Source organism: Neofelis nebulosa, chromosome 10, assembly GCF_028018385.1.
Source record: "Neofelis nebulosa isolate mNeoNeb1 chromosome 10, mNeoNeb1.pri, whole genome shotgun sequence".
In the NCBI taxonomy this organism is placed as follows: Eukaryota; Metazoa; Chordata; class Mammalia; order Carnivora; family Felidae; genus Neofelis; species Neofelis nebulosa.
In genome coordinates this window covers 21,892,001-21,916,765 of record NC_080791.1, presented here as the reverse complement: position 1 = coordinate 21,916,765, position 24,765 = coordinate 21,892,001, and the positions used below count along the sequence as shown (strand labels likewise).

At 39.2% G+C, this 24,765-nt stretch overlaps 1 protein-coding gene across 13 annotated transcripts in view; it reads right to left on the bottom strand.

Annotated features, from left to right (window-relative positions):
* CCDC15 (coiled-coil domain containing 15) overlaps positions 1-24,765 on the bottom strand; it is a 102,780-nt gene that overhangs the window by 33,681 nt on the left and 44,334 nt on the right. The window contains exon 15 of one of the 13 annotated variants that reach the window (XM_058687187.1): positions 1,768-4,139. The exons of the other annotated variants lie outside the window; for them this stretch is intronic. Coding sequence (XP_058543170.1) covers positions 3,893-4,139 — 247 coding nt within the window. The 3' untranslated portion in view covers positions 1,768-3,892. Of the gene's footprint in view, positions 1-1,767; positions 4,140-24,765 lie in introns of those variants that run through there. 13 annotated transcript variants of the gene reach the window in all.

Genomic DNA, 24,765 nt, shown 5'->3' with positions numbered 1-24,765 from the left:
CGAGGGATGGCAGCCTCCAGGAAATAAGCCTGCCTCCCAACTTGAAGAGGTGACTTTTACCAACCATTACATCTCAGTCTTCTTGTTTCAGTGATTCTCTACCTTGGCTGGATATTAGAATCAGGCATTGGGTTTAAAAAAATTACACATAATACAGGGGCACCTGGGTGGCTCACTTGGTTAAGCATCAGCTTGGGCTTAGGTCATGATCTCACAGTTTGTGAGCTTGAGCCTCATGTCGGGCTCTGTGCTGTACGGAACCTGCTTGGGATTCTCTCTCTCCCTCTCTGCCTGCCCCTGCCCTACTCATGCACGCACGTGCATGTACTCTCTCTCTCAAAACAAATAAATTTAAAAATTTTTTAAATTATACATAACACAGATTCCAAGCAGAGATTAGATGTGTGGGTTTCACCTTCTCTAAGAAGCAAAACAGCGCCTTAAAATCCCCAACAATGGTTCCACCAGAAGAGTGTGTGTCAGCACCTGGTTATCTCGGGCAATATCCTTAATGAGGGTCAATCACATGGCACCAAGGGGCAAGCAGCCTTTTGAACAAAGTAGGATGTGGGGACCCCAGGAATTACCCTAACGTCCTTTAAAAGACTACCTTCGCTGGGGACAGGGCCGTGCCCAGACCCTTTAGGTTCTAAGATGGCCACAGAAATGCTGTGGACCCCAGGGTGGATCTCTGTGGGGAAGAAGGTGGGAGAATGGAGGTTTTGGCTCCACCAGCTACAGGAGCTGGAACTAGTCCTGACTCAGCACTGCAGGGCCGGCCAGCATCCTGGCAGGAGCCTGCGTACACGAACTGCTGTATTAGGAGACCAAGTCAGGGTACAGTGGGCCACGGGTAGCAAAGGGGGAGGTGGTGGTCCCTTCTCAAAGGGCCACAGCTGGGCCTGAAAGGCTGCTAGGAGCAGCAGGCAAGCACTAGCTGATGACAAGGTAGGACGAGGGCCCAACAGTGACGCTGTAAGGCAGTGAGAGGTCACAGCAGAAGTAATGATAAATGCTAGTATTTCTCTGGTGCTATTTGCCCAGCAATGACCTCAGGGCCTTGCACTTATTCATTCATTTAATCACATTTAATAACAGTTCTGTGAGGGAGTCATGACCAGCCCTATTGTAAAGAGAAGGAAACTGAGCTGTGGAGGTTATACAGAGAGTAGCCACCAGGCTGGGAGCCAGGGCAGTCTGGCTCCAGAGCCCACACCAGTAATCACCAGGTAGGCTTTGACGCCCCCATGACAACAGCCATTATTTACTGAGCACTTACTATGTGCTATTACGTTCTCTGTGCTCTTTTAGTCCTCACCACTATCTTATGAGGTGGGAACTGTTTTAATTTCCATTTCACAGATGAGAAAATTGAGGCACAGGGAAGATAAGTAGTGAACTGCTCATCGTCCATTCTATCCCCTCTGGGAACAGAAGCTGGGCTAACCCCACCCACGGCAGTTCCATCACTTTTTTAGAACTTCTAAGCCTTTAGGCTTATCAGAGAACCGAAGCTAGATGAGAATCTTTACTAGGTGATACTGAGCTTCCCGCAATAAAACACGTGCAGTTTTTAGTGAGAACTGGAAAAACAAAGATCATGTGACAATATTTCTACCTCCAAATGTGTAAAAGCAGATCATATCAATTTCAGCAGTCCTGCCCCAAACTTACTAAATCAGAATACATGAAAGGTGGAGCCACGGAATCTGAATTAAAACAACACCAAAAACAAACCACAGGTGATTCTGGTACATAGCCAGGGTTGAGAATTACTGTCTTTATTTCATAGTAATATTTTACAGCCCTCAATGAGCAAGCAGTATTTCCAAAAACCATCTTTAGTTTTCAAATCTTTTTGCTTAGAAAGAAGCTACGTGCAGGAGCTGACCAGAGGAGAGGAGCTGGTTAAGGATGGGGGCAGAGAAGCAAAGCCCATGGGGCTTTAACACTCACATCCACGTGCACTTTGTTCATGCCCTCCCTTCGCCTTCTCCATTTGGAAAATCAACATCTGTTCGTCAAATACAGGCCCAAATGTCATATTCCTCGTGACACTTCCCCTGTCTAGCCTCCCTTCCTCCAGCCTTGCCCCGCCAAAGACTGCCACCCCGTGAGCCCACAGCACAAACCTCTCTAAGAGCACTGCTGATCTCATTCCTTCTCTGTATTCTCCCTGCACCACATTTGCAGGACTGGCAATAATTTACATGCTCCCCCTGGCCCAGCAGATGTCTGGGACATAATAACCTCTTGGAAAGTACTAGATGAATGAATATAAGGGAAAGAAAGAAGGGAAGAGCCGATACAGGGATAAAGAAGACAAAAATGGCCAAAGGGGTAACCACAGAGGGAGGATGGCTAGTGAAATCTGATTTAGTGCTGACCCCTTGAGCACATGTGATCCTTGCTCTGAACCATGGGACAGCCAGTCCAGGCACTCACTTGGTCAGCCTGGCACTGTGTGCAGAGTACTGAGAGTCACGTGAGAGCATTTATGATTACACCAGGAATCACTGCTTATTTCTGCTGAGCCTTAAAACAACCTTGTGAGATAAGCAGAGTAGATGTTGATAATCTCATTTTATAGCTGAGAAAACGAAGGCTCAGAAACCTGATAAACATGTCCAAGATCACATGGCTAGGAAGCAGAGCATGGATTAATTCAGATTCACTGCTAGATAAAAGTGGCTCATATTGTTAAGGTTGGAAGAGACCTAGCATATCATCTGATCCAACTCTCTGGTTAATGGCGCATCTTCCCCAGCTGCTCTTCAAGGAGGGGTGATGGAGCTGAGTCAGAGTATGGGGAGCTCTGTGCAACCATTGCAGCTTGGACAGGCCACATGAAAGTTCTCCCTGGCACTGAGTTAAAGTCTTTCTCTGTAGCATATACCTGCCAACTCAACCCCCTCCTCCTGAAGACTAACCAAAGGCACTGCTCCCGTCCCACTCTGCCAGTTCTGCTCTGCTGCCCCTGAGATGCCAAGGCCGATGGGCTGACATCCTGGACTGAGTGGAGGTCCCGCTTCCCTCCTTTGCAGCACTCTGACAGAGAGCTGCCAGTGCTGGCTCAGCCAGGACGCTGACATTCTGGACAGTGTGAGTGTGTCACCACTTGCCTGTGGGGATCTATTTCATCGGTTAAGGCATATCACAAGGGCCTCGTCCTCTGCCATTCTCTGTTTGCTCAGGAGAAAATGAGCATCTCAAGGTATCTCAATCCTGCTTCCTCAGAGGTTTAAAGGACTTCACTCACACAACCTCGTAATAAAAATATATACTCAAGGCCTAAAAACCTTCTAGCTGAGTTGCAAAACTAATTGTTTTGTGCCTACAAAGTAATAATAACAGATATCTCACTGGCCTTTAGGAGTTGAAAGGCCCTTTCGTGGTTTGTTTTCAGTTTTTGTAGCCCATCAAGAAGGCAGGCAGGAGAGAAGAAAACTGTTTTTTTGTGAACAAAAATAATGGGAATCAGCCTCACAGCTTACAAGTGTGGGATCAGGACTTACCCCAGGTGCTCTCGGTCCGAGGTCAGTGACTTGGACCCGCATGGCCCACCAGAGCAAACCCTGTGCAGACCAGCCAGCCAGGTGCTGACAGTGCCCAGCACCCACAGACTTCCGCTCAGGCCTGAGTGGTGGCTGCTCCCACTGGGACGGTGGCAGACTTCTGAGCACTGCTTCCTTTTGTACTCTCTCATCTCAGTAGGAAAAGGCGATTCAGGAGAAGAACCTTTGTCATGGTGCTCCAGGTTTTCCAGTTGTCTAGCTTTCAAAGCCCTGGTTGATCCCCTGGGTCTGACCATTACTCATATCCATGGAGGCACCTTAGCAGGGCTATCTAAGATATAGGGCCTATTTTTATCTCAGTATCAGACAAACTGAATCTATCCACCCTTTGTGGCCTGACATCCCCCATTCAGCTGGCTCTGAATCCAGCCACACTGGGAAGCTGCTAGAGAAGCAGTCCCTAGTAATCCAGCTGCTTCCCTCTTACAAAGCCCTAGGATTTTAGGGACCTCTTCTGGCAAGTGTAGTGGAGAGCCATCTTCATGGTGGAGCTGACGGTGAGAGTCCAAACTATACCTTTGCCCCCAACTTTTTCCTCTGGACAGCTTCAAACCCACAGAAAACCTGAAGGAATAATACAATGAGCATGTGTACTATTCACCTATATTCACCAGTTCTCATCTCATCACATCTGCTTTATCACTTTCTCTCCATATACATATACAGCCAACCCCTGAACAACACAGGTTTGAACTGCACAGATCCATTTATACATGGATTCTTTTCAATACAGTCCAGTACTATAAATGTATTTTCTCTTCCTTATGATTTCCTTAATAATATTTTCTCTCCTCTAACTTACTGTATTCTAAGAATACAGTATATGATACACAAAGCGCACAAAATATGTGCTAATCAACCATTTATGTCACCGGTAAGGCTTCCAGTCAACATAGGCTATTTGTAGTTAAGTTTGGGGGGAGTCCAAAGTCATATGCAAATTTTCAACTGTGCAGGGCATCAGTATACCTAACCCCTACATTGTTCAAGGGTAAACTGTACAGATGGCAAACAAATATATTAAAAAAATGCGGCATCGTATGCTATGAGGGAAATGCAAAATAAAACAATGAGATACCACGGCACAGCTATTAAAATAGCCAAAATCTAGGGGCGCCTGGGTGGCTCAGTTGGTTAAACATCTGACCTCGACTCAGGTCATGATCTCACAGTTTATGGGTTCAAGCCCCACGCTGGGCTCTATGCTGACAGCTCAGAGCCTGGAACCTGCTTCAGATTCTGTCTCCCTCTCTCTCCGCCCCTCTCCCATCACACTCTCTTTCCTCAAAAATGAATAAACATTAAAAAAAAAAATTAAAAAAAAAAAAAAAAAAAGAATAGCCAAAATCTAGAACACTGTCACACCAAATGCTGACAAGGAGGTGGAGCAAAGAGAACCCTCACTCACTGCTAGCAGGAATACAAAATTGCACAGCCAGCTTGCTCTTACCATATAATCTGGCAGTCACACTGCTTGGTATTTACCCAAAGGACTTCAAAACTTATATCCAAACAAAACCTGCACATGGATGTTTATTGCAGCTTTTTTCATAACTGCCAAATCTTGGAAGAAACCAACATGTCCTTCAGTAGATGAACAGATAAATAAACTGTGATATACCCAGACAATGGAATATTGTTCAGTGGTAAAAAGAAATGAGCTACCAAGCCATGAAAAGACATAGAGAAACTTAAACGCATATTACTAATTGAAAGAAGCAATATGAAAAGGCTACATACTGTATGATCCCAACTACAGGTATCCCCAGATTTTCAAAAGTTTGTGTTCCACTTTGCTTTTACAAAAGCCTTACATTAACACCTATTTTCACTAACTGAAAGAAATCTGAAGATTTTTGCTTTTACGAAAAATGAAAACAGCGTTCAGTTTTTGTTTTGCAGTGAACCATCACAGAGGGAGCCGGTACCCTCAGCAGTGAGAGTGGCACCACGAAGCTCCTTCCTTGGGAACTATACTCAGCAATCTCAGCATCAAGCCACCACCGCTGTGAAGGTTAGCATCTGTGATTCATCTTGATTTATTTTGTATATCCGTTAGCATGATGTGTTCTAGAGTCAGAAAAGCTTAGGAGAGATTATTTTTTTGGGTCTAGGAACACTCAAAAATTTTTCTGTATCAGTTAATGGTAATTGCTTCTTAGCTTTACACCATTTCAGCTTATGAAAGATCTCGTAGGAATGCTCTACTTTGGGATAGCAAGGGAAACCTGTGTATGACATTCTGAAAACAGCAAAACAGTGGAGACCGTGAAAAGATCAGTGGTTGCCAGAAGTTAGCAGGGGAGGGCAGGGTAGAAGGATGAATGGGCAGAGCATCCAGGACTTCCAGGGCAGTAAAACTACTCTGTATGGTGTTATAAAGATAAATACATGCCGTTATACATTTGTCCCGACCCATAAATGTGCAACACCAACAATGAACCCTAATGTAAACCGTGGACTTTGGGACTTAAGTTCATCATTTGTAACAAATGTGCCACGCTGGTAGAGTATGCTGATAACTGAGGTGGCTCTGAATGTTGGGGGACAAGGAGTATATGAGAAATTGCTGTACCTTCCTCTCAATTTTGCTGTGAACCTAAAACTGCTCTATAAAAATAATTTTAAAAATACACTGGATGGGATTACCAGCAGATTAGATGTTACAGAACCAAATCTGAAAGCATAAATGATAGAAATTATTTCAAATAAAGCACAGAAAAAAAATAATCCAAAAAGAAGCAAATAATCCAATTAAAAATGGATAAAACGCTTGAACAGATTTTTCTCCAAAGATGATCTGTAAATGTCATCAGGCATAGTAAAAGTTGCTCAGCGTCGCTAATCATTAGGAAATGCAAACCAAAACCTCAGTGAAATATCACCTCACACCCATCAGGATGGGTACGATCAAAAAAACAAAATAAGTGTTGGCGTGGATGTGAGCAATCGGAACCTTTGTGCACTGTCGGCAGGAATGCAAAATGGAGCAACCACTGTGGAACATAGGATGGACATTCTTCAAAAAATTAAAAATCGAACTACCATATGATCTAGGAATCCCACTTCTGAGTATATATCCAAAAGAAGTGAAAGCAAGGTATTTGCACACCCATATCTGCAAACCCATATTCACTGTGGCGTTAAGAAGCAACACATGTCCACCTACAGATAAATAGCTAAATAAAATGTGCTATGTGTATACAATAGAATATTAATGTGATTCAACTTTCAAAAGGAAAGAAATATGGTAACATGGGAATCTTAAGGACATTATGCTAAGTCAAATAAGCCAGTCACAGAAAGACAAATAACATATGATTACACTAATACAAGGATGTAAAGTAGTCAAATTCATAGAAACAGAAAGTAGAATGGTCAATTACCAGAGGCTATGGGGTGAGGGGGAGTTGTTTAACAGTACAGAGTTTTCTATTGGCAAGATGAAAAAGTTCTGGAGATCTGCTTTATGGCAATGTGAATGTAACATTTATTTATTGACACTACTAAACTGTGCACTTTTTAAAAAGCATGTTAAATAGGGCACCTGGGTGGCTCAGTCGGTTGAGCATCTGACTTCAGCTCAGGTCATGATCTCACAATTCATGGGTTTGAGCCCCACGTTGGGCTTTGTGCTGACAGCTCAGAGCCTGGAACCTGCTTCAGATTCTGTGTCTCCCTCTCTCTGCCCCTCCCCTGCTTGTGCTCTCTCTCTCTCAAAAATAAATAAAATGTTAAAAAAAAAAAATTTTTAAAGCATGTCATATAAATAAATGAACAAATAAAAGGGAAAAATGAAACAAAGTTGTTCTTAGACCTACAAAAGCTAAAAGAATTCATTGCCAGCATACCAGCAACTACAAGAAATGTTAAAGGTTGCAAAATAATACTTTATCTTTTTTTTTTTTTTGCAAAATAATACTTTAGGCTATGTATATAACTATTCTTCTGGTGTCTTTAAATAATAGACTTTAAAAAATAATAATGTAGTTTGTACATAAAAGTAAAATGCATGGGGGCACCTGGGTGGCTCAGTCAGTTAGGCGTCTGACTTTGGCTCAGGTCATGATCTCACGGTTCATGAGTTTGAGCCCCGTATTGGGCTCTGTGTTGACAGCTCGGAGCCTGGAGCCTGCTTCCGATTCTGTGTCTCCTTCTCTCTCTGCCCCTCCCCCGCTCGCACTCTGTCTCTGTATCTCTCAAAAATAAATAAATGTAAAAAAAAAAAAAAAAAGTAAAATGCATGATAACAATAGGACAAAGGTTGGGATAGGAGAAATGGAAGTATATTCTTGCAAGATTCTTAAACTATGATTTTTATACTATATGTATAGTAGTATAATATCATTGGAAAGTAGACTGTAGAAAAGCTAGACATGTATACCACAAACCCTAGAATAACCAATAATATAACAAAAAAAAGTTATAGCTAACATGCAAAGGAGATCAAACAGAATTATAAAAACATAAAAGTAATTCAAAAGAAGGCAGAAAAAGAAAAAAAAGGGGGGAACAAAAAGCAAATGGCACAAATAGAAAACAAACGGCAATATGATACTCTGATATCAAACCCTGTCAATAATCACATTAAAGGTAAATGATCTGAAACACCCCGATTAAAAGGCAGAAATTGTCAAATCTGACAAAAAGTCAAGAATTAATTATATGCTGCTGACAAGAAATGCACTTTAAATATAAAGGAACAAATTGGTTAAAAAATAAGAGGATGGAAAAAAATACATTGCGCTAGCACTAATTAAAAGAAGGCTGATTGATTACATTAATATCACACAATGTAGATTTCAGAGAAGACAAAATTCTCAGGGATAATGAAGATCACTTCATAATTATGGAGTCAATTCATTAAAGAGACATAACAACCTCAAACATTTATACATCTTATAACAGAACTTCAAAATATATGAAGCAAAGACTAATGGAACTATAAGGAGATGTGACAAATCCACAGAGATTTCAATACTACTGTCTCAATTATTGATGAAGTAAGTAAGCATAAAAATGGCAAGGACGGGGGTGCCTGGGTGGCTCAGTAGGTTAGGTGTCCAACTCCAGATTTCAGCTTGGGTGGTGATCTCAAAGTGGTGAGATCAAGCCCCATGTGGGACTCTGTGCTGAGTGAGGAGCCTGCTTAGGATTCACTCTCCTTCTGCCCCCTCCCCCAGCTCTCTCTCTCTCTCTCTCTCTCTCTCTCTCTCTCTCTCACACACACACACACACACTCTCTCTCTCTCTCTCTCTCTCTCTCTCTCAAAATAAATAAACATTAAAAAAAGAGAGAAACTTGAAAATCACATATTTGGAAATTTTTTTTAATGTTTATTTTTGAGAGAGAGAGACAGACAGGATGCGAGCAGGGGGAGGGGCAGAGAGAGAGGGAGACACAGAATCTGAAGCAGGCTCCATCCAGGCTCCCAGCTGTCAGCACAGAGCCCAACGCAGGGCTTGAACTCACAAACCATGACATCATGACCTCAGCTGAAATCCAACGGATGCTTAACTGACTGAGCCACCCAGGAGCCCCAAGTATTTGGAAATTAAATAATACACTTCTAAATAACCCACGATCAAAGAGAAACAAAGGAAACATGAGCAAGTATTTGGAACTGAATGGAAATGAATCCATCAGGTGCTGTTAGAGTAGTGAATTATTTATATGAGAAAAGAAGAAAGGTATCAAATCAACGACCTACTCTTCTACATTAAGAAACCCCCCCCCGCCAAAAAGGGAAATTAAGCCTAAAGTAAGCAGAAGAGACTAAATAATAAAGATCAAAACAGAAATCAATAAATTAGGGAACAGAAGAGTGAAAAAAAAATGAAAAAGCTAGGTCTTTGAAAAGTTCTATAAAATTGATATATCTTCAGCCACCTAGATCACACATACAAAAAGGAACAAATTATTAAGATACAAAATAAGAGGAGCAACAGAAGCAACATCACTACAGATTCTGCAGATAGTAAAAGAATGATAGAAGAACACTAAAGACAATGTTATGCCAAAGTGTTTAACAACTTAGATGACATGACAAATTTGTTAAAAGACACAAACTACTAAAGCTTACTTAAGAAAATAGAGATAGCCTAAATAGCCCTGTATCTATTATCAACAGTGAAAATGTTGTTAATAACCTTTCCACAGGGGCGCCTGGGTGGCTCAGTCGGTTGAGTGTCCGACTTCGGCTCAGGTCATGATCTCACGGTCTGTGAGTTTGAGCCCCGCGTCGGGCTCTGTGCTGACAGCTCAGAGCCTGGAGCCTGCTTCAGATTCTGTGTCTCCCTCTCTCTGACCCTCCCCTGTTCATGCTCTGTCTCTCCCTGTCTCAAAAATAAATAAACGTTAAAAAAAAATAACCTTTCCACAATGAAAAGTCTAGAGTCAGATGGGTTCATTGGCAAATTCTACCAAACGTTCAAGATAGAAATAATACCTATTCTGCATAAACTCTTCCAAAACAAAACAAAACAAAACTGGAGAGAATACTTTCCAACCCATTCTATCAGCCTCTGAAATGAAAACTAATCAAAGATATTACAAGGAAAGTATAAGCCAGTATCTCTTAGAACACAGATGTAAATTCTAAACAAAATTCTCAGCAAATCTAATCAAGCAATATATTAAAAGGACTATACATTGGGGTACCTGGCTGGCTCAGTCAGTTGAGCACCTGACTTTGGCTCAGGTCATGATATTACGGTTTGTGGGTTCGAACCCTGCGTCAGGCTCTGTGCTTACAGCTGGGAGCCTGGATGGAGCCTGCTTCAGATTCTGTATCTCCCTCTCTCTCTGCTCCTCCCCCGCTCACACTCTCTCTCTCAAAAATAAATAAACATTAAAAGAAAAAGGATTATACATTATTACCAAGTGAGGTGTACCCCAGAAACACAGGGTTGGTTTAACATTCAACTATCAAACAATGTTATTCCCCATATTAATAAACTAAAAAAGAAAAACTATTATGGTCATCTCACTAGAGAGAAAAAGATTTTTGACGAAATCTAACAGCCATGCCTGATAAAAATTCCCAACAAACTAAATGGCATCCATGAAAAAACGACAGCTGACATGACACTTAATGATGAAAGACTAAATGTTTTCCTGAGATCCAGGATTGTCCACTCTGAGCACGTCTATTCAACATTGTACTGAAGGTTCTAGCCAGTATAATCAGGCAAGAAAGAGAAAGAAAAGCCATCCAGCCAGATTTAAAGAAAGAAATACAAGTGTCTTTGAAGATAACACATGATCACCATGTAAATAAATCCAATGAATTAATAAGTAAGCTTATTAATAAGGTTGCAGGATATAAGATCCATACCCAAAAATCAATTGTGCATTTCCACATACTAGCAACAACAGCAAAAAATCAGAAACAAATAAAATAAACACCATTTACAAAGCCATTACCAAACACCATTACAAAAATATGAAATACTTAGGGACAGATATGATAAAAGACGTGAAAGACCTATACACTAAAAACCATAATTGAGAAAAACTAAAGAAGAGCTAAATAAATGGAACAATATACCTTTGTCACAGGTTGGAAGACTCAGTATCATAACATGTCAGTTCTCCCCAAATTATCTATAGATTCAACACAATCAAAAAATCCAAGAAGGCTTTTTGTATGAATTGACAAACTTATTTTAAAATTCATATGGAAATGCAGGGGTGCCTGGATGGCTCAGTTGGTTGAGCATCCGACTTTGGCTCAGGTCATGATTTCACGGTTCGTGGATTTGAGTCCCGCATCAGGCTCTGTGCTGACAGCTCAGAGCCTGCTTCGGATTCTGTGTCTCCCTCTCTCTCTGTTCCACCCCTGCTCACACTCTGTCTCTGTATGTCTCAAAAATAAACGAAGATTAAAATTCATATGGAAATGCAAAGGGCCTAGACGAGCCAAGACAGCTCTGGGGAAAAAAACCAGAGGGCTATCACTATGTGATTTCAAGCATTGTTATAAAACTACACTAATCAAAACTGCATGGTATTTGTACTTAGACAAATAGATCAGCAGAAAAGAAGAGCAAGTCCAGAAATAAACCAACACATATATGGAAAGCTCACTTTTTAAACACCTTTACTAAGATAAAATTTGAATGCCATACAGCTCACCATCACAGTAATATGAGAACCTGTTCATCGCTCCCAAAAGAAATCTTATATTGGAAAGAAACTCTGTATTCGTTAGCAGTCACTCTCCATCCCCTCCTTCCCAGACCTAGCAGAGTCTCTATAGATTTGTCTGTTCTAGACATTTCATATAACTGGGATCATACAATATGCAGCCTTTGTGACTGGCTTCTTTCACCTGGCATAATGTTTTCAAAGCCCTCTACATGTTGTAGCCTGAATCAGTGCTTCATTCCTTTTTATTGCTGATATTCCACTGTATAGATATACCACATTTTATTTCTCTATTCATCAGTTTTTGGACACGCGAGCTGCTTCCACTTCCTGGCTATTATGAATAATGCCGCCACGAACACGTGTGCAGGTTTCTGTGTGGATGTGCACTTCCAGTTCTCTTAGTTATATATCCAGGAGTGGAGCTGCTGAGTCATATGGTAAATCTGTTGAACCTTTCGAGGAATTGCTAAACTGTTTTCCAAAAACAACTGTACCAGTTGACATTCCCCACCAACAATGTATGGGAATTCTAATTCCTCCATATTCTTATCAACACTTGTTAGTATTTGCTGTTTTTATAACAGCCATGCTCGTGGGTGTGAGGTTTTGATTTGCATTTGCCAATAACTCTTGAGGTTGAGCATCCTTTTAAGTGCTTATTAGCCATTTGTATATTTGCCTGGGAGAAATGTCTATTTAAATCCTTTTGAATTTAATTGGGATTGTCCTTTTATTACTGAGTTGTAAGAGTTCTTTAAATATTCTGAATACAAGTCCCTTATTAGATATATGATTTGCAAATATTTTCTCCCATTCTGCAGCTGTTTTCTACTTTCTTGATGGTTTTAATTTAATGAAGTCCAACTTATTAATTTTCCCTTCCATTTGTTGTACAACGGATTGTTGACATAGGTAGGCACAAGGCAATGCAGTGGAGAAAGGATAGCCTTTTTGACAAATTGATATCCACATGCAAAAAATAACTTCACACCATATATGAAAGTGAACTCAAACTAAATTACAAATCTAAATATAAAACCTTAAAGTGATCATCTTTCCAGAAGAAAGCAAAAAAAAAAAAAAATTATGACCTTGGGTTAGGCAATGATTTCTTAAATATAACACCAAAAACATAATCTATTAAGGAACAAACTGAAAAACAGGTATTCATCAAAATTTATTCTGCTCTTTAAAAGACAGTGTTAAGATAAAAAGACAAACCACAGGATGGGAGAAAATCTTTGCAAAGCATATATCTGATAAAAAAAGACTTGTATCTAGATTATACTAAAGAAGTCTTAAAACTCAGTAAGACAACTCAAAAACTTTGGGTTTGAACAGAAATGTTACCAAAAATGATATACAGATGGCAAATAAATACTTGAAAAGATGCTCAACACCTTCAGAGGTATAGGAAATGCAAACTAAAACCACAATGCGATACCATAACACACCTATTCAAATGGTTAAAATAAAAGACTGACTATACCAAATACCAAGTATTGGTGAAGATGTAAAAACTTGAACTCTCTTACACTGCTGGTGGTAAAATTAAATGGCACAACCACTTTGGAAACCAGTATGACAGTTCCTTTAAAAATTTAAATATAAACTTACCATATGATCCAACCATTCTACTCCCAGCTATACTCCCAAGAGAAAAGGTAACATATTTCCAAAGACTTGTACATGAATGTTCATTGCAGTCTTTTTTCTAGTAGCCCTAAACTGGAAACAACCCAAATGTCCATCAAGCTATGAATGGATGGTGTGGTATATCTATCAAATGGAATACTATTGTACAACAAAAAGGAATCAGTCTTGATACTACAACAAGGATGAATCTAAAAATAATTATGCTGAGTAAAAGGAGCTGGGCACAAGAGTACAGGTTGTAATGAGGCAGTATAGGAAAAATAAGAGGAATCTAATTCCTATAAAGTCACTGGTCTAAGGCCAGTTAAGTTTTCATATGCTTAAAGACAGATACCTCCTTCTGGGCAAGAGAACAAACAAACAGTAACAACTGTTAGAGAATAAAGGTTGTTTGAGCAAAAACAAAAGAAACAGTTTACACAGAAGTAACAATTTAGAGTCAGCTTGAGCAAATATTTCTATTTTTCAGGTACCCTAAAGAATGCTGACCATGGAAAAAGGTATCCTATGACTGTCTTGTGACCAAAGAGTGATATCACACTCTTTGGCCCAGGGGCTGGACCAAATGATCCAGGGGCTGAAGGGCACTTCCTCACTCCTAGTCCCCCTGTCCCTGGGAGGAGTGCCTTTATATGCCATGCATAGTACCCCTTCTGAGCAACATTCCTCTTTCTTGTTGGCTACTTTGTATCCAAGCTATCTCCAAACCAAATGTTGACGGAAAGCAAACCAGTGGTTGGTTGCCTAGGGAGGTAGAGACAGGGAGCGAAAGAAAAGTGGGGCTACCAGGGGCATGAGTAAACTTTTGGGGATGATAATATGGTCACTATCTTGACTATGGTAATGGTTTCATGTATATATATGTCAAAACATCAAAGTTTGTACTTTAAATATGTGCAGTTAATTGAACATTAATTATATTTATTTTTTTAATCCACCTACAAGTAGAGAGGAAATAAGTAGCTCATGGAAAAAAAAATGAAAATCTAAGTAATGAGCTTTTGTTAAAAAAATATAACAGATTCAAGACTAAACCTTATACGCTGATAATGTCAACCGCTAAAAATTAATTTGAAACAAAAGAGCTGTTGTTTCCTGAACAGTAGTATGAGGCCAATTCACACCCATACCTCTTCAATAAAGCATGGACTGCTGAAAAATCTGGGCTTCTATCCATTTGTGGCAGGCTATTTACTCCAGGGGAATGATGGCCTTCCTTTTAGTTAGATTAACACAGGCATATACTAAAACCCAGGAAGTTGCCCTACAAAGGCTGAAAGATCAGGCACTGGAAAAGTACAAGAGACTCAGTAGTTGTATTGTATATGGAACTCAAGTCCATCCAGATTCTGACAGCTAATCAAGGCCACCTCTAGTAGAGTGACAAGACTACTTTAAACAAGGATTTTCTTACAACTGTTCTCCCACACTTGCCATTCTTTGCTAAGCCAAAACTCTAAGTCTAACTTGAGTACTCCTCAAAGAGTATAAAACATAAGCATATCTTTTATAGTATGATTCAAACTCAAATGCAATGAGGTGAGAAATCTCATTATTGCAACTTGGGCAGACAGAGATGTTTTCATATCAGTGAAGATGAAGATAAAGGCACGTAAGGTGGTGTAGTAGGAATAGGAGAAAACGTAATGTGTGTGGAAAGGCCAAGACAGGCACATACTCGTTCACAACTGACTTTAAAATATATGTCAACTTGCTTTCTTAAAACACAATGTGTGAAATAAGCAAGAGAATGACAGGAAAAGATTAAGAGTGCAAAAGTTAAAAGATGAGCCTAAGATCATGAAGGGGCTCTTGGCTAGGGATCTACATTTATAGAGATATTACACCAAAGACAGCCAGTAAAGAGAAGTTGTATTTTGAAGGCATTTATATGTTCTTAGTTCAATAACTCCTTATGTTGTGAAAAAGGCAAGCGGTAAAAGTTAATGTTCAGATAATGAACCCAATTGAGGTTTTCAATGGTAAAATTTAAACGGAGCCAAGTGAATGACAACGGAAAAGATTAGCTACTGGTATAATTCTCAAAACCAATTATCCTCTAAGCCAGAAAACTAAGATTTAAGGAAACACGTCAGCATTGTTTTTCAAATGTTGTCTCTTTAGATCTTGGTAATAAGACAGTTACTAGAAATAATGGAATCAGCCCTCACTCCCACCCCAACTATTCCTCACATCAAACGTCTTGTAAGAGTTGTGTAGGCTTTCTGGTTCTATTTCCTGACCTCCTCACCTAAACCAATGTAGCTTATAGGCCCATCAATCACTGCATCAAAACAACTTTCTCCAAAGTCAATGGTAGTGGTGGTTTACAGGTCATTTAATCCATCTAGCACATATATCCTCAATGGGAGCAATATCGTACCCAAGGTAGCAAAAACTGATTTGAGAGAGCAAAAAAAAATGTTACATATTAAAATAGTCTGTGGCCCTCCAAAAAGTCATAGTACCTAAGTAGAAATACAACATACCTAGGCATTCTTCCTTCACTTCTCACGCTGTAACTTCTCCCCAGGTGACTTTATGCATGCCACCTGCTTCAGTTCCCACCCACTAACACCTGTACCTCATAAAGCTACAGCTCATCATACACAGTTCCTCTGAGATTCAAACCTATTTAACTACCTGCCAATTTGACATCTCCATTTGAATATTTCAAAGGTATTTTCCTGGGGAAAAAATCCACAGCTTTGGTCAGATTCTCAGATTAAGAACTATTGCCATATGGTAATTTCAGAAAGGGTCATAAAGTCGAAAATGACAAAGCTAACTTACAAAGTTGACATAAACAGCTATTCTGTAAGTGAGTTCTTATTCTCTGATACCTGTAAGGCCTCTTGTGTAAACAGAACTTTCAGCTGATACACAATAGAAACTAAACTAGGTCAGAAATCAACATGTCAATGTATTGGTTGTTTCCAGAGCACTGAAGCAGGCAATGTAATGTACCTAGCTGTAACACTGAAAGTTATTCTGAAACTAGTGTCAGACTTGGAGTAAAAGAGAGTAAGAATACAAAACACTGCAAATTGGTCCGTAAACTTGCTATGCTGAGTGTTGGCCCAACTAAACAAGTATATAGGTCAACACTGACACTTTGAAAAGAATCCTGAAGATAAAGCAGTGTCACAGGCAAACAGCATTTAAAATAGTTTTATCATTCCAACAGTTCAAAAATTCTTGTTGGCCATCCTCCATATTAATAAGGCCACACTACTAACCCTTTACAAAGTTAAACTAAAATACAGACCTGAAACTAAAAATGAGGCCTATCTTTTTGGCTCTATGGTATTTTTCTTCCAGAGCCAGCAATGTGCCAACACCGATATTCTCAAATAAAAGGAATTCTGCTTGTGGATTAAAACACAGGTCTATTTCAGGGGTTAAAGTGGTGCCCTGTTAGAAAAATAACTTCTCAAGGACATGAAAGAAATCTTCCTCTTTGGCACAACAGGATTAAGGTCTAATCTAGCAGGTCTAAATCTTTGCTTGCTGATCCTGTTTTTCTATTCAACCTTTCTGTCTGCTCACTTCCTGATTCTGATAAGTACTCTTCCTTAGTGATTTCTGAAATCATTATTAAAAATAACATAACATTTCCTACTGGAATCTCTAGTTGGATTTCCTTTAAGCACCTCAAACCCAGTATGCCCCAAACTAAACTTATTGTCTCCACATCTACCTCCTTCCAGGCAAATCTGTTTTAGATTTTACCTGGTGGCCTAATTCATAAACTTGGGACTTAACCCTGAATCCTCCTCTGACAAAATTTTATGCACTCTCTCTTATGCTCTTAAAATTGTCTCCTTCTCATTGCCTCCTTGGTTCTGGCTTATTTGAAAGGTGGTGTTACAGACTTCAAAGAGGTTGGGTGCCTGAAATCCAATAAATTTGGGACTGAATTCCAGTTCTGCCATTGCTAAGTGTGATCTTAATCTTAGGCAAATTACTTAACCTCATCTTCTTTTCTACAAGATTAAAATAAAAATCAAATTTATTTCATAAGGTTATGGAAACAAGTAAATGAGCTAATGCCTCTAGAACACTCAACACACTGCCGGGACACATTATAAACACTCAGTGAATGGCAGCTACCACTATCCTGCAGAATTGTATCAATTAAATGAGACCATAATGAATGTAAAGCATTTGACACACAGTAAGGACTTCATATAATAATCCTTTTTAAAAAAACCAATTTCCTCTCTCATCTTCTAAGTGTATTATTTCAATAATCTCCTAACATCTAGTTTTTAATCACCTTATCCATTCTAAATGGCTCCTGCTTTCAGGATAAAATCCAAATCCCTTCTCATGACATACAAAGCTGTTTATGATCTTGTCTTTGTTTTTTAAGACTTACCTCTTGCCATTCTTTTAGCTCCAATCATATCCAACTCAGAAGTGTCATATTTTCTCAAGTCACTGCTTTTACAATGTTATTCCTTTTACCTAAGATTCCCATCTACTCTTTTCTCCAAACCAATTACAATTTTTTTTTTTTAAGTAAATTTCATGTCCAGTGTGGAGCCCAATGCAGGGCATTTACTCACAACCGAGATCAAGAGTTGAAGGCTTGACTGATTGAGTCACCCAGGCACCTCCAACTACACTTCTGTCTCATACTACTGCTTCTAATCCTTCAAGACTCAGCCCAGAAGCCTTCTGCTACAAACATACCCCCAATTCTGAGTTCAAAACACAGTTGCTGTCTCCCTCTCTCTCTGCCCCTCCCCCGTTCATGCTCTGTCTCTCTCTGTCCCAAAAATAAATAAAAAATGTTGAAAAAAAAAAAAAATTAAAAAAAAAAAAAAAAAAGGGGGCGCCTGGGTGGCGCAGTTGGTTAAGCGTCCGACTTCAGCCAGGTCACGATCTCGCGGTCCGTGAGTTCGAGCCCCGCGTCAGGCTCTGGGCTGATGGCTCGGAGCCTGGAGCCTGTTTCCGATTCTGTGTCTCCCTCTCTCTCTGCCCCTCCCCCGTTCATGCTCTGTCTCTCTCTGTCCCAAAAATAAATAAAAAATGTTGAAAAAAAAAAAATTAAAAAAAAAAAAAAAAACACAGTTGCTGTACCCCCATATATTCTTGTGATTTTTTATTCTAATGATATTAAAAGAACTATTTTATTTTACTTGAGATTTTTATACTTATGTTGGTAAGAGAAATTAGTCTGTAACATTGCTTTATTGTAATGCCTTTGTCAGGTTGGCAGTGAGATTATACTGTCCTTTATAATTATTTGGGAAATATTCCCGGTTTTCCATTCTCTGGAATAATGTAAAACTTGGTATTATTTTTCCTTAAATACTTGGCAACTAACATTTATCGAGCAGCTACTGTACCAGATTGAGCACATTCATATGTTACCTCATTTAATCCTCATGGCAACTTCAGGAAGTATATACTGCTATTATCCCTTTCCCACACAGCTGGTAGGTAGCAGAGATGGGACCTGAACACATATCTCCACATGCTCTTAACCACATGCTATACTGTCTTGTAATACTTAATATATGGTATTAAACTATGTAATTCATTTGCCTGCTTCCCCATTCATGAGTGAAATCTATCTAGTAAGATCTTTGTGAAGAGTGAGATGATGTGTTTCATTTGTTGCAACCCCTAAGTCTAGCCATCATGTCTACCAATTAATAGATACTCAATAAATTGCTCCTAAATGAATGAATACATATTATTTGATTCTTAAAACAACTGAATGAGGTGAAGCAGTTATTATCAATTTCTGTCTAGAAAGAAGATATATGTTTATTTTAGAATGCTGCTAAAGTGGTTTTGCCTTTTTTTAAAACTGTTTTGTCTTTCAGTTAAATCATAACTTCCATGCAAAAAAGGCATGCGTGATTTCATTTCTTCAACAAGGAAGAAGCAAAAAATAATAATTTTTAATTGTTTGCAAATGATTGACAACAGATTTAATTTTCTGATACCATCTGTAAGACAGAGACCTTCATATTTTTTCTGGGGTCAAGAGTATAAATCAAAGAAGGAAAAGATTATCCAGTGAGAAAATGGCAATACAACAAAAGCCTTAAGCAGAAAAGCTTTCAAAGAAGGTCAGCATATAGCTAAAGAAGAATTCCCCACTGACTATGCCATGTGGTAGGCATATCATAAGAAGATTTAGGTTAGACATAAAACATCCACAGCAGGGATGTCCTGGCTTCAGTTATTTGAACTGAACTAAATTTCTGTTCTTTTGCTTGAAGAGTTGATAAAATGCTTACATACTGGCATTACAGAAATAAAAGAATTTTTTATGTAGATCAGATCATAATTATGGTTAAATGACTAGGTGATAGTAAGACAAATCGAGCCTACATATAAGAATGAACTTCGTGAGAACCAATGTCCTTAGATTCTGAAACTATTATCCAGGAAGATTATATAATTATGGCCCTGATGAACATTAAAAATAGAAAACAATCCTTGAAATATTTAAATAGAATCCTGGCTTAAAGGTTACCCTAGACAACATCATGAGGATTTTTTCAAGCCTCTTCCACCCCAATCCTAAACATGTACAGAAAAATTTTTATTGCAGCAGTTTCTGTCAAGCGGTTTTTAAGACAACAATATTCTAATATATCTTGAGGGGAGAAAAAGCATGTGAGAATACAAACATACTAAAGAACCTATTAAACCTCAGAGGAAAACCATTCTCACCCATGAATTGCCACATAAAAGTTTCAGAAGTCCTTGTACTCTCTATTACGAAATACACAGGATATTCAGCAGCAAGGGGCCCCTGCAGATATTGTTTAGGCTCTCAAAGTCAAAAATACTAATGATAAAAAATTTGAAAAATTAAGAAACATGGAACAGGAGAAAATTATTTATTTTTAGCATCCAAACACAATTCTCAAACATCTTGGAATGTTTTATTTTAGTCATTTTTTTCATCATCATTGATTGTGCAAAAAGCTTTGTTTCCATTGGGTCCATGGCTTGGGAAAAGTTCAGGGGTGTTTAAGAAGCTGCCCTGGGGCAGGAGGCAGAGATTTGGGCAGAAGTTCCAAGGACAATCAGGCAAGATCGCCATGAAAATGAAATATTTTCATGTCAAGACAAAATTGCAAGTTTTCCATAATCCACTGCTAAAACAAAGAGGAGAATGGCTTTATAAAAAGAAAAGAATTAGTTCCAAAGACAGGGGCATGCAAGAGTGCCCCTCAAAGGCCACTGGGCTACTATTTCACTTGGGATTTTACATTTATATTGAGGAGAGAAATTAGTCTGTAATGTTGCTTTCTTGTAATGTCCTTGTCAGGCTAGTATTAACGTTATACTGGCCTCTACAATTATTCGGGGAAAATTCCCTATTTTCCATTCTCTAGAATAGTTTATGTAAAACTTGGTATTGTTCTTCCTTTAAATATTTGGCAAGAATCCCCCAGTGAAGATATCTGAGTCTGGACCTGAACATGAATTTTTCTCTTTGGTAAGATTTTTTTTTTAAGCTTATTTATTTATTTTTGAAACACAGAGAGAGAGAGAGAGAGAGAGAGAGAGAGAGAGAGAGAGAGAGAACAAGCAGGGGAAGGGCAGAGAGAGAAGGAGAGAGAGAATCTGACGCAGGCTTCTCACTGCCAGCGTGGAGCCTGACCCAGGGCTCAAACCCATAAACCATGAGATCATGACCTGAGCCAAAATTGAGAGTCAATATTTAACTGACTCAGCCACCGAGGCACCTCTCTTTTTGGTAAGATTTTTAATAACTGATTTACTGTCTTTAAGTGGTATGGAGTGACTCAGATTTCTATTTCTTCTTGCACTGATATATTTTTAAAGGAGTTTCTCTTTCATCAAAATGATCCAAATTTTTTAGCATGAAGTTGTTCATAATGTCCTTTTATATCATTTAATGTCTCTAGGCTCTGTAGTAATGGCTCATTTTTCATTCTAATATTGGTAGTGTTGTCTCTCTTTTCTTTTTTACTGATTAGTAAAAGTGGTATGTCCCTGGAAAAACTAAATTTTCAAAGAACTTTTGGCTTTGTTGATTTTCTCCATTGTATATTTGTTTTCCATTTCTGGATGATTTCTGCTCTTTATGACTTCCTTCCCCTTCTTTGATTTGCTATTTTTTCCTAGCTTCTTAAAGATGTAAAGTTAAAACATTGATTTTTACCCTCTTTACTTTTTCTGATAACTGCAATTAAGGCTCTAATATTCCTTCTAAGCACTATTTTAGCTGCACCTGACAAGTTTTGATCTGTTACATTTTCATTATTCTCTTCACAGCACTTCCTGATAATTTCTATTGTAATTTTATTTTTCACTCAGAATTCCTTTAAAATGTACTGCTCATTGATTTCTAGCTTAACATCACTATAGTCAGAGAACATGTCTGGAAAATAAGCCAGGATACAATCAATCTCGGTAAGTGTGCCATGGACACTTAAAAAGAGTATATTCTATCATTGTTCAGTGTTTTTGTGAATACTTTTATTTTCCTTAATGAAATATTTAGCAGCAAAGAGGATAGTTTGTAAGGTAGGTGTATGTTTAACTATATAATAAACAGTTTTCCAAAGTGGTTATGCTCTTTTCCACTTTCACTACCAATACATCAGTTGTAACTTGTCTACATCCTTGCCAATATCTGACACTGTTGATATTGTCTACATTGCTGGAAGGGGCCAAGATGGCAGAACAGCATGGAAGGTTTTTTTGCATCCCTCATCCTTGAAATGCAGCCAGATCAATACTAAACCATCTTGCACACCTAGAAAACTGATTTGAGGATTAACACAATAATCTGCACAACCTGAACCACAGAATTCAGCAGGTATGCAGTGTGGAGAGGTAAACTGGGGACAGAGAAGCCATGGAAAGCAGGGAGCTGTTTTTGCTTGCAGAGAGAGGATGGAGACTGGGGGAAAGTATGGGAAAAGCACCATCCCCCGAAAGCAGCTGGATAGAAAGTGGAAGACTGGAAACAGCTGCAAAGGACTGAACAAAAAAGGGAAAAAGGAGATAGGAGTTTAAATTCCATTTAGACTCTAAAAACAGGGGGAAACTCCCTCTAAAAACAGGGGGAAAAACAGTCTGAAACTCTGCAGCCTGACACCTGGCAGTGCTCTGGTGGGAAAGGCAAATCCCTAGGAGCAGAGAGCGAGGTCCAAGGGGTCCTTGGGCCACATGGGGAAAGGCAGTTCCCCTGCTGGGAGAATATTGGTAGAGGCGACGTGGCCTTCCCACAGGCAAAGGTCCCAGCAGATCTTGGAGAAGGGCCACCACATTCACTGGTGTTGGAACAAGGACATTAAGGATGAAACCTGGTACCAGATGTGTGTTGTGATTTGCCAAAATCCCTGAAATGCTGCTGCTACACAATCGCAGGAACTTTTACTGGGGCTGGCTGGCACCCAGCCACAGTCTCTGAGCATCGGCAGCAGCATGGTCTCCCGAACATTCCTGGGGCCAGTCAAGCACCCAGCCATTGCTCAGTGAGACCCTCCCCCAGAGAGTTGGAGTGGGTAACAGTCGCAGTTGGGAAACACGGCCCCATCTGAGATAAAATTCTGGATGGAGGTGCCCCCTGGCAGCCTGACGGCTTGGTCACGGACAGTGTAGAAGCAGAGAATGGACTTAAGCTGGAGACAAAGGAGGGATGCTTGATTGCCGGTTGGGGAGTGCAGAGTCCTGAAACTAGATACTGGGTAGCTGGGTGATGCCATTTTCACCCCTCCTGTGAATGCACATACATACCTACAACAATACACTCCAGTAAGCTAAGCAACACCATCTAGTAGAGAATGGAGCTATTACACTAAGCCCCGCCCAAATGGGCCAACTGCGCTCTTGACGAACACAAGTCTCTCTGCCTCCTTAGTTTACGGACTATAAAATGCTTCATAGTGTGACTACTACAGGAAAACGGTTGTAATTTCAATTTGTTTTCATTCTGTTCGCTGGTACATCTATTCAATTTTTTTTCTTTTTCTCTTCTTATTCGTGAATACAGAAAGGGAAAAATTTATTTTTATTTTCCATTTTTATTAAAAATATTTCTTTCATTTTTTTCTACAATATTTTTTACTTTCTTGTACCTATCTTAAATTCTATTTTATTTTCATCATTTCATTTTATTCTACTTTATTGTATTCATTTTTTCAAATTTTCACATTTTCCTTTTTTCCCTTTTTTTTCTTTTCTTATCTTTCCCTTTTTTCTCTAATCTATCAAGCTTCTTTCAACAACCACACCAAAACACACCTAATATCTAGCATCCTTTATTTGATTTTTGTGTGTATTGTTTTTTAATTTTTTAATTTATATTTTTTTTACATTATTCCTTTTCTTACTTCAAAATGACGAAATGAAGGAATTCATCCCAAAAGAAAGGACAGGAAGAAATGACAGCCAGGGACTTAATCAACACAGATATAAGCAAGATGTCTGAACCAGAATTTAGAATCATGATAATAAGAATACTACCTGGGGTTGAAAACAGATTGGAATCGCTTTCTGTGAAGATAAAAGTCAGGATGAAATAAATGCTATAGCTGAGCTGCAATCTCGATGGTTGCTACGGCGGCAAGGATAGATGAAGCAGAGCAGTCAATCAGCAATATAGAGGACAAACTTACGGTGAATAATGAAGCAGGGGAAGACTAAGGCAAAAGAGCACGATATAAGAATTAGAGAATTCAGTGACTCATTAAAAAGGAATGACATCAGAATCATAGGGGCCCCAGAAGACGAAGAGAGAGAAAATGGGGTAGGTTTATGTGAGCAAATCATGGTGGAAAACTTTCCTAACCTAGGGAAAGACACAGATATTAAAATCCAGGAAGCACAGAAGACTCCCATTAGATTCAACAAAAACCAACCATCAACAAGGCATATCATAATCAAATTCACAAAATACTCAGCAAGGAAAGAATCAGGAAAGCAGCAGGGTAAAAAAAAAAAAAGTATTTAACCTATAAGGGAAGACAGATCAGGTTTGCAGCAGACCTATCCACAGAAACTCGGCAGGCCAGAAAGGACTGGCAGTATATATTCAATGTGCTGAATCAGAAAAATATGCAGCCAAGAATTCCTTATCTAGAAGGCTGTCATTCAAAATAGAAGGAGAGATTAAAAGTTTCCCCAGCAAACAAAAACTAAAGGAGTTTGTGACCACTAAACCAGTCCTATGAGAACTTTCAAGGGGCACTCTCTGAGGGGAGAAAAGATGAAAAAACAAAAACAAACACGAAAACAAACAAAAAAAGACCAAAAGCAACAAAGACTAGAAAGGACCAGAGAACAGAAACTCCAACTCTACAGGCAATATAATGGCAATAAATTCATATCTTTCAGTACTCACTCTAAATGTCAGTGGACTAAACGCTCCAA